The sequence below is a fragment of the Chiloscyllium punctatum genome, chromosome 11 (genome assembly GCF_047496795.1).
Source record: "Chiloscyllium punctatum isolate Juve2018m chromosome 11, sChiPun1.3, whole genome shotgun sequence".
In the NCBI taxonomy this organism is placed as follows: domain Eukaryota; kingdom Metazoa; phylum Chordata; class Chondrichthyes; order Orectolobiformes; family Hemiscylliidae; genus Chiloscyllium; species Chiloscyllium punctatum.
The window spans coordinates 34,005,775-34,017,276 of record NC_092749.1 but is presented as its reverse complement, the minus strand read 5'-3'; the positions used below and the strand labels follow the sequence as shown (position 1 = coordinate 34,017,276).

The 11,502-nt window shown below is 37.2% G+C and overlaps 1 protein-coding gene across 1 annotated transcript in view; it reads right to left on the bottom strand.

The window, feature by feature from the left end:
- Window position 1: 1 nt before the first annotated feature.
- The window catches only part of fbxo11b (F-box protein 11b), a 164,069-nt gene continuing 152,568 nt past the window's right edge, over window positions 2–11,502 (bottom strand). Inside the window, exons 19-23 of the mRNA XM_072580606.1 lie at window positions 8,600–8,710; window positions 6,883–6,990; window positions 2,891–2,999; window positions 2,694–2,792; window positions 2–1,248 (exon numbers count right to left, since the gene is read on the bottom strand). Of these exons, the coding sequence (XP_072436707.1) occupies window positions 1,119–1,248; window positions 2,694–2,792; window positions 2,891–2,999; window positions 6,883–6,990; window positions 8,600–8,710 (557 nt within the window). The 3' untranslated portion in view covers window positions 2–1,118. The remainder of the gene's footprint in view (window positions 1,249–2,693; window positions 2,793–2,890; window positions 3,000–6,882; window positions 6,991–8,599; window positions 8,711–11,502) is intronic.

The following is an 11,502-nucleotide window of genomic DNA, read 5'->3' as shown; positions in this document are numbered from 1 at the left end:
CTTCCTAGGAAATTAAACCCTTTTTATTGTTACCTATCATCTACATAATGGTTATTGAATGCTCCACAATATATTAAGTCTAGGATGTTATGGTACATGCATACACTTTCAAGCTGTTGATTTTACCCACTGTCACCAATACGCATTAATGAAAAGCTAGTAAAGGGAGACTGAGTATATATATACATATATACTAGCTGCTTCATTACAGGGAGAAGAAGCATTACCAAAATGGCACTGTCCAGAAGTTACTTTTGTAACAATATGCATGTTTTAATGACGTGGCATCTAATTCAAATACTGGTATCACTTCAGATGTTTACTTTCCCTTAATCCCTCCCTGTACAGTCTCATGAAAGCACTTATGTTGACTTCTGGAAATAACTTTAAAAAGAACATATTTATGTTCTGTAATTGAAATCAATAGTTGTGGGATACAATCGATTTAGTGTTATCTTTTCTCTTTCATAGAAAGAATAAGATACTGGGACATGAGTATAGTTACAGCAAGTCTCTAGTTCTGCTAACAAAACAGGACACATTCAAGTACAATAAGGTTTTGCTTGAAATTACAAAAAAAAGCTACATGAGAAAAGCATTAAAATCAGTTGTCTCCATTGAATAAATGTTTCGTTTTTTAAAAAAAAAATCAAATGCAGAAGTGCTAGATCACATTTTTCATACATACACCAACCCAATCAGTACCCAGTGTCCATAGGTGCTGTAGAACACCTGTCACTCCATGCTGTTTCCAACAGCAACAGTCTTCCTTGTCAGCTCCATGGTTCAATGCTATTTGTCCAGAGAAGACAGCTTCACAAGTTGGCATTTAGGGTACAGAATCAGCGTTAGCATTTTGTCCCTTGGGTAGTCCACTGCTGGCTGTTTAATCTGTCATAATGCTATTCATGCCCAGCGCCTTCTCTTGATCCTGAGTTAGCAGATTACTCCTTCACTATCAGAACACCAGAGTTCAGACTCTAGTGCCATCCACACAGGCACACCAGCTGTACAAATTCAGATTCTTCCTGAAGATTTGGGCAAATGACCATTTCCCCCTAGGTTTTTTTTATACAAATGGAGTTACTGTTGATTAGAATGGCAGGAAAAACAAACTCTCAGTTATGCTGCAATGTATTGGACTCTATTGGTGGTGCAGAGTCATAGAGAGTGTCTGTATCATGTGTGGGTTCTCCTGCTAATGTGCAAGGATTTGAAAGTGTTCCAGCACCACAGTCACAGAAAAATCTGAAATGAGAGGGGAGAAAATAAATTATTTTATATTACAATCTCCCATTTTAAGTGTATGACCAAGTAAACCATGAACTTGTGTTTAAATTTGATTTTTATAATCGCAGTGCTGCACAACCAACATTCCCACTATATATATTGTTCTGAACTTAGTGACAAAATGCATTTTTGTGTATTTGTGCAGTGATCTTAATCCAATTTGTATAATCACAAGCTCATTTCAGCTGATCATAAATTTAAAGTGACAGTAACCACTTGTTTTCGACGAAGACGACAAATTATTTCACGAGCAGGTGAGCTGTTGAATACGTTGTCCCATACCTGGGTTCATCTTGAAGTAGACTGAATGAAGATAAAGATTTCAGAGTTTTTAATTGTTAGAATGGTGAAAAGAGATTTTATGACTGGAGAATTAGCAACAAAATCAATTTCAAATGATCACAGACAGTTCAGGAGTATCCTTTGTAACAAAGATGGCTGAGACAGCCCAATGAATCCATCAGGAAAAAGTAAATATTTGAAGTAATAGTAAAGTTTTGGACTAAACAGGCAATGACTAAAGTTGTACATGCTGTAAACTTTGTATTCTACAGTTACAAACCTTGTTATTCACTTTAAGTGGAATTTTTAATCGGTTTACCTTTATTCTAACTAGCTACACTGAATCTGCATATACCCCTCCTTCAGTCATGGAGGTGGTGAAGAGGGCAGAAACTCACTGCCATACCTTTACACTGACAAGAAGATGAAAACAGAGCAAGGCTAGGCTTGTCATGCTGTCAGTATGCTATAACTTCATGGTATTAAGCAAATGGTTAGACTAATTCAGCAATATGTTCATGCTGAACAGATGAACAAATGTCCTCCAGTTAAACCTGCACATGTTTTGAGACTGAAGATACTACAGAATGTATGTATTGGATATTAATATAGGATTATCAGCTAATATGGTACCATTGGAAATGCCATGGTCATTTAATTAGTTTGTTAGCAGCATTATAGCAAAATGTTTTCATAACACAATTTTCTCCTACAGCACCTTACAAAAGATGGTGGTGTTCTAGCAACTACCTTTTGATGCTCACACTTCAGAGTGAGCTTGAAATAATTCAAATTTACACAGTAGCTAAGAAAACTAAATGTGTTCTCATGGACATATTGTATTCTACTTCACCGCTGTTTAGTTTAGGAAGTAACATTGGTTTTCTTCCCAAAAGAAATAGCAGGCCAGCTGAATATCAAATTTCAAACACATGGGTAACCATCTATGCTAAATCCCAAAAGACATGTCTACTACTTGAAGGAAAAGAATACTGCTATGACAGATGTGTTATATATTAAGTGACAACATACAGTCTGGTGACACGGAGGACCTCAAAACCGAGACTGAAAATTATGGATGATGTTCACACTAATTACTCTGTTTCCTATACAGTACTGACCTATCATGTCTAATGAATTCCACATCATGTCCTTGATGGCACTTCTTAATGCAGTTTACACAGATTGCATTACGATCTGTCGTGTTGCAGGTGTGACACCTAGTGATTGAAAAGACAGGTGAAATTAAAAGTTATTTAAAATAAGCTGCTTTCCACTTTTGTTAGATAAATAGATATGCAAGAGCCATGTAATTTACCTGTAAAAATCATGCATTGGGTAGCTTGTGTAACTTGATATCTTGTACAGGCACTGGCCCCTATTAACAGCCTTTTCAATTGCATCTTGATTGTTCATTATTTTGTTGTCTTAAAGGAAGAAAAAGCACCATGTTTATATGATTGTGTGGCTAAAGTAGAATTTTACCGAGTGCATATTAGCTCTTCCTTCACTCACATGGTCAGATTTCGACTTTCTTAATACTGGAGAGAACTACAGCTTTTATTTCCTCAATGTGTTATGACATCAAGTTACTATTCGGATTTAAGAAACTGTTCAGAATTATGGTTCCACCACCTTCTAGTTGAATATTCCTTCCCCCTACCTTTTTTTTAAACTTGATTCTTTCAGTGATGCGGAGTTGAAGCCCTTTAGTTATTGCCCTCTGTGGGAATACTTTGCTTAAACTGTGCTCAAACATGATAAAAAGGAATGAATAGAACTTGGTCGAAGTTAAGGCATAGGCAGAGAGTTGGAGTCACCATAAGATATAGGAGCAGAATTATACCATTTGACCCACTGAGTCTGCTCTGCCATTCAACCATGGTTAATATATTTCTCAAGCCCATACTGCCACCCTCTCCCTCGAATTCTTGATCACAGTTTAAGAACCCATAATACCAGGTTATAGTCCAACAGGTTTATTTGACTATTTGGTGTGTGCTTTTTTTAAACTTTGTCCACTCCAGTCCAATACCAGCACCTCTACATCAAATCTTGATCCTCTTAGCAATCAAGATCTGTCTCAAATATACCAATAACTTGGCCTTCACAGATTCACTCCCCTCTGGCTGTAGAAATTCCTCATGTCCATTATAAAGACTTGTTCCTTCATTGAGGTCATGCCCTTGCTTTTAGTCTATCCTACTTGTGGAAACAATCTCCATGTCCACTCTATCCAGGCCTCTTGGTATTCTGTAAGTTTCAATGTGATTTCTTCCCCTCCTCACCTCCACTGTGTACAGAATGAGAGTCCTAAACTACTCATGACAAGCCTTTCATATCCCTAGTATCATTCTTGTAAACAACATCTGGACTCCCTCCAACACTACACATCCAAGACTGCTCTCAAAATTCCAAATGTGGTCTGACTTGTGCCTTCTACAGTCTTAGCAATACATTTTTGCTCTTATATTCTAGACCTCTTGAATTGCATTTGCTTTCGTGATGGCTAATTGAACCTGCATGTTAACCGTAAAGTGCTCAGTCCCTTTTTCCAGATCATTAACATACAATTGTGGTCCCAACACTGACCCTTCAGAACTCGACTGGTCACCAGTTGTGATCCTGAAAATGATCCCTTTATCCCCATTCTCTGCCTTCTGCCAGTCAGCCAATCCTCTGTTCATACCGGTACCTTGCCCCAGCACCATGGGCTCTTACCTTATTGTGCAGCACCTTGTCAAAGACATTCTGGAAATCTAATAGATCATGTTCGCTGGGTCTATGTCCAACTTGCTCATTACCTCATAAAAGTCACTACCTAGGGACTAGAATTTTGAGTGGAAACCAAAATCAATACTGCGTCTTTCCAATATTTAATTCGAATATATTTCTGCCTGTCCAGTACGGATGTCAGTTGAGCAGTCCAACATTTCAGCAGTGGAGGAGTTTAGAGAGATGAAGGTATTGTTCTGAAACTAATTCCATGTTGCTCAATAGCAGCATATGGATGATAAATAGAAAAAGGTGCCAATGATAGAGCAGGGGTCACTGTAGTGCAGGAGCATGAAAGGCTATTGCAAATGACTGCTTGGCTGTGATTAAGATAGTAGAGATTGGAACCAATTTATATCCCAGATACAGTGGTAACAAACCCTGGCCAATGCTACAAAAATGCTAAGAAGTTAATAGATAACACTTATCTGTTATCAATTAACTTGGACGTAAGATAGGACTTCGAGAAGAGCTATTTTGTTGCTATTGTAGGTTGGAAATGCAACTTGGGAGAATTCAAACAGTGTTCTGGGAAGTTTGAGAAGGCAACAACACAAAAACTGACTTTGGTGAAGATAGGGATGTTGGAGATGGTGCACTAGTTTGGTCAAGGGTAAGGGATGACAGATTTTAAGCAGGGAGGATATATTTACAAGATGAGCTAGCTTGGGAACCAGGTAGGAATTTAGGTGGACAGCAGTTTTGTGGGAGGAGGATTGCAGGTGGTTGACCTCATGCATTTTAATTCCTTAGGCTGTTTCCAACGTCTATTAGATATGTTCGTGGAATCACTGAAGCTACACACAAGTTTACATGACCATAATCTAAATACAATCCCATGTTGTGTGTCTGGGACAGGAGCTCATGAAGCATTGTTACAGATAGTAGTTGGATGGATTGACTTATTGGAATACTGGCAGCTGTATATCTAATGAATGAATCTAACTCATGAATCTATACAGTTAATGACCCAAAGGTTGACTGATTATAGAGTTTCACAGAAAGCTTAATCACACCTTGAAGCAACCCACAAAAAACTCTATTCAGACAAAGCACCTCGTGATCAGACACTGTCTATATAAGTTACAACATTCTTACAAGATCAGAATTTATCAGAACTCATTTAAATGCAACATTATTGCATGTATGGGCATTAGTGGTCCGTCATTCATGAATTACTTCTATGCCTCAAAATCATGGAATAAGTTTCTCAACGTAGCTTCAGAAGGATTACACTCCATGACTTAATCTCCTTTGCTGATAGAACTATGGGCAACCTGCCAAATTAGTACCTTCAAGCCACTTTTCTTTCTTTAGCTCAACTGGTATTATTCAAAGCTTTTTAATAAAGCTTGTTCTTACTTGAAAGTGAGAACATAGCCTGAAATTCCAAACCAAAGGGTTCATGATTAAATGTCTTACCAGCAACCTTTTCAGGGAGATTAAACATACGGTTTGATACAGGAATCATATCAGACTTGCAGTGATGATGGCGAAAACTGTCTGCATTTGTCGTCATTATAAGTTGTCAGTTCAGAGGAGCAGAGTTCATGCATGTACGTTTGAACATGAAAGCTGCTGTTGAATCTATACATTCACATAGGGTATGGTGTGTTCGTCTAAGGCTACACACACACTCCATGGAGATACATTAACCAACCCAGACTAGATTGCTAATATACAGATTTGCTGAGTCAAAGCTTGAAGACTTCTAAATATTTAGAAAATGACAGATTAATCACGGGGGGAAACAAAATCTATTCCTGCTGGCAAGAACTGGATGACACTGATGTCAGGCGATTAGTAAAACATTTTGTGGCAACATGAGGATAATTTTCTTTTACACACAGCCATTAGAATCTGGAATGCAGAGTATAGCAAATGCAGATTTAATTACAAAGTTCAAAAGGTAACTGGATAATTATCTGAGGAGAAAACTTTTAGGTTATGGGGAAAAGGTGTGGTGTGGTCCTGACTGCATTGCTGTTGCAGAGAATCCATATGGACATGTACATAATTGTAAGGATGAGAAATGAAGGAACTGTGTTTCACTCAGTCAATGCTTCAAGGACAAACTCAAGGCAGCCTGGGGTCAATTAATTGTTTCAGACATGCCTTAATTACCATGAAGAAAGTTAAGTGAATTGATAGTGTCGATGGGTCAGTGAGCTATGGGTATTCTATTCAGCTTTAAAAGAGGGATTATGAATCACTGCAAGGTTAAGTCTCCTATAGGGTCTTTTCCCAATAGGCACTTACTAAGTTACTTTAAGGATAGAGGAAGGAAGACAGCAAATAAAACATTACCAAGACATCAATCATACAGTTTTCAAATAGTTACAGGGACAGAGTGGTAGTGCGACATTTGTGACAGTGCACAATTAGGGGAGACTGCTGCTCTCCTCCAATCATAATTACTGGTGCAAGTTTTTCTTTTTTTTTTCCATGTAGATAATAAATAGAGTCATCTACATTATACCATCAGTAAGATCAAATGGTTTTCCAATAGCAAAGTTTAATAATATGTTTTTATACCTTTCATTGAAACATTCACGCCGGATGCCAGAAATAACCCTCCAAACCGGTTGTTGAATATCTGATTATTTTCTAGAGTAGCTGTAGCATGATTTGTTATCTCAATGCCTATGAAAGAAGGACAATGATTACATATAGCTGGACTTGTAAGGTTATACAACTACTTCAGGACACCTTTAAACCTAAATAGTTAAACACAGCTGAGGTAAAATTTCTTGATCCAATACCAATTCCATTATGCTCCAGGTAGAGCCTGTCCCCAGTGGTGTAGGGGAGGAAGACAATGAATATATATCCGATGGTCAAGATAAGTACCTTGGTGGTGGTTAGGGTGAAAATCTTGATCCAACATTTGGTGGAACAATTAAAAATGCTAACTGTGGAATGGAACCCCTTTATTAAAAAAAAGTCAATTTCATTGATGCCTGCAGTTCCTGGACTCCTGTGTCTATGGATCTGAACGTTGGTATTCCAGCCACCCAGCTAGCTCAAGTTTCCTTCTTGTCATCAGCTGGCATAGTTGTACTAAACACGCACTCCATGGGAAATGCCAAATATTGCCCCTCCTACCATTTTACACAAGAACCGTTTTGCAGGTATCCACAAATTCACAACCATGGCATTCAATAAAACAAAAACTTCTCTCACTAAAAGTCAGGCCCCAAAACAATCGACATAAGTTAATATTCTATTTGTATAAATACATTTAATTAACTTCATTCATCCCAGAGGTGTTGAGAAACTAGCAAAGGTCAGGGGGATTCACCCTGCAACACAGATGGTCCTGCATCAACTGAATGGTTAGCACGTAACAACATTTATTACTCTATAACATGTGGGTAAGGAAAACAAATGACGAAGTGAATCAAATACCATCCTGCTAGAAAACTTTGACTTTTTTTTATAAACACCGTTGGTAAAAGTAGCACCATACTGTCAAGTTTGAAACAACAGTGCAAACTACAGACATTTTGATTAATTTTATATTGACTGCTATGGGTGCCAGTTATAAATCAATTGCTACTTTCACATCAAGCCAGTTTCCAGCTTGTTCTGGAGTATATTTTCAGTTATATTAAAAAACTTGAAAATTCACAGCAGCAACATCTACAAGCTCATTTCCCATTTGAGACAAAAGTGCGAAAAGATTATTCCATCTGCACCATAAAACTTCAATTCTGTTTTTATATTTTTGGTTTTTTAAAAATACGTAAAATATAAAAAGTAAAGGTGCGTGTAAAATCTGTTAACGATAACAGGTGGAAGGCAAGCAAAAACCTTATAAATTGACAATTAAATTGCATTAATTTTAATAGATCAGGCTTGGTGACAGATTTATTTGATATTTGAATTTAAATAAAAAGGCTTGTTTCACATCAAAAATACCTTCAATCAGAACCACACTGCTTGCAGTCAGCAATGGCCAACAGCTTTTTCCATCGAGTGTTTTACATACAATTCAAAACCAAACTATTACAATGGAGAGGAAAGAATTTCAACATAATGTACGCATTTAGCACAAGCCAGTCATGACTGTACCAAAATCATGGTCTTTATACAACAAACCGCATATGAGTGATCGTGTTGCCTTTCTCACTTTCAAGACTAACCATTCCATTTCTCACATTATGTAATACCACAACAATTGGAAGAAAATTTATCAAATAATGTTATTTACACATTACATGGACACAAGCTTTGATTAAAAGTTACAGACCTGCTGCAAACCCATCAAATATCCTGTTCTTTCGCAATACTGGATGGCTGTTTGTGCTAATAAGAACACCAGCTTGGGCATTCCTGAAGATATCATTTTCCTCAAGGAGTCCTACAATAAGAGATGAAAGAGGGAAAGCAATATAACTAATATAACAAAAATCTATCAGCGGCAATAAAACAAGCTACTTGGCATTAAACAATCCCAGAAGTAACATGACACCAGGTTATAGTCCAACAGGTTTATGCGAAATCACAAGCTTTCAGAGCACTACTCCTTCATCAGGTGAAGTCTACACCTGACAAAGGAGCAGCACTTAGAAAGCTAGGTATTGCAAATAAAACTGTTGCACTATAGCCTGGTGTCTTGGGATTTCTGACTTTGTCCTTTCCAGTTCCACACCAGCACCTCCACATCATGGCTACCATCAACACCTTAAACAATGTGATTTTTAAACCTTTGAGTCTCTTCAAAGATTCAAACAAGCTTTAAAAATTCTTCACACAGGAAGAGAAACACCAAGTGATTTTAATCAGGAAGTATCATTATTGGAAGTGTATTTTCAGCATAAAATAGTCCTCTATAATCCATTTTAGTAGATAGCAAAACATACAAAGCAAAAACAGAAATTGTTGGCAAATATCAGCAGGTCTAGCAGCATCTGTGCAGAGAAAACAGTCAATGTTCAAGGTCCAATGACCCTTAGAGTTCTGGATCCAAAATGGTGATTCTGTTTTCTCTCCACAGATGCTGAGGTTCTCCAGCAACTTCCACTTTTGTTTCAGATTTCCAGCATGTTTCTTTTGCAAAAATATCAAGTCAGTAGTTAATTGTGTAATTGCTTTTCATAAGAGTTCAGCTGCAGTTTGAAATTCCAAACCAAATCTTGCCATTTTGCGAAGCAATTATATTTATATTCATATTAATTGCAGGATATTACCCATCACTGACTCAAGAAATTGGTATCTGCAATAAAATCCCACAAACTCTGTACTTGTTTCTGGGTAACAGAGAGGAAATGCTTTGAAGAATTTAATTCATCAAAACCCACTTCCACAAAATGTGCAAACCTCAAAGTTAAATCAAACAAAAATTCAAGATTTAATGATCCATTCAGTTTCATAAATGATGAACACTCGCAATTCTAAGCATGTGCTAAATTTCAAGATAATACAAAGCTAATGAGGTTGGCAAATTACAAATATGTTGCTCTTGAAAAGGTACCAAGCTGCCTTCTTGAAGTACTGTGGCCACTTTCCCTTAATGTTAAATTAATGTAGAGAATTGCAATATAAATGATGATAAGGATCCTGAACAACAAACTAAAGGTGTTGCGACAATGCCCGTTGGCAGTAACTGAAGCTAATATTTAGAGGTATTACAAGATCAACACTGAGCTGTAATAGTGGGTAATCTTTCGACTTTTTATGAATAGTAGCTGAAACATCACACCACTACGTGCAATATAAGAAATGCAGGTATTGAGCAGTTACAGGAGAGTTCTCCAAATGATCAGTAGCTACAGGAAACTGAATTACACGTAGATAGTATAGACAATGATAAACTGTTTCATTTTCTCCACAATAAGACCAGAGGGCAGGACCTGCATTTGAGGGGTGAATTTTTTTTTTAAATTACTGCAAAATAACAACAGTATAATGCACTAGTTTTGAATAATATGTAAATCATCCAATGACTAACAGCAAGAAAGAAGTACCCTGTGAAACACAAACTTTCACAAGTTGTTGGCACTATTTATACCACTCCACGGTTAGAGCTTATACTGATGAACAAGAGAGGGGAGTGGTATCTGAACCAAATTGTTCCAAGAAGCAATGACACTAAGTAAAATACTTAAAATGCGCTCAGAGGACATACGACTATAAACTGAAACAGGCATGGGAATCCAGGAGGAAGAGTTTCTGTTTTGTACTTCAACAGGTAGAGGGTTCTTGCAACCTGTATGGGCTACAGCAGGCTCAATGAGCACAATAACCATGGAAAAAGGGGGCATTCAAGTCAGGAAAGTAAAAAAAAAAATAATAGTAGTCAGAACTATGTAACTAGAGGGATAGAGAATTCTCTGCACTCAAGAGTAAGAATTGCTCCCCTTGGAGCTGAAAACTAATGAATAAGATGGTGGAAAATTCCCATGGTCCACGTAGATCACTGATATTTAAGAACACAGGTTCTGCACAAAATTGTATGAGCAACTTGGGTCTAAGTTATAAAGCAGAATCACAAAAGGTAGTAATCTGTACATTGCTATTTGAGCCACAAGCACATTGCCATGCATTCTAAAAAATACAGTATTTCATGTATGGCCTTAAGAGTGGTGTGGCAGAAATGGGTTTCATTCACAGGCTACTGACATCATTACTGGTGCAAAGATCTGCTCCATTGGATGGACTGCATTTGAACTCTGATGAGAACAATGTCCCAGCAAATCAAGTATGTAAAGCCGTTAAAGGATTTTTTTTTAAAAGGGGAGAGGTATGCTTGGAGGACTAAGGTGAGGGGAGAATTTCAGCAAGTTAGAGAAAGGACAAGGCAATAGTGCAGGTAAAGATACAGATCACGATAAACCAACTGACAAACAGTAGAATGTACAAAAATAAGACTGCAACTGCAAATAGGATCAGATTAGATTTAAAACAGTAAAGCAACTACATTAAATGTTCTTTATCTGAATGTATGGAGCACTTTTTATGAGACTGGTGACAAAGAGAAATAAATATATATTATCTGATAGCAATTAGAGATACAGTTGCAAGGTGACCAAAAATGGAAACTGGATATTCAGAGATCCTCAAATTTCAGAAGGATAGGCAGAAAATAACTTGATCAGATTTGTTAATAAAGGATGAGATCACTACAGTCATGAGAAAGTATCATTATGCAAA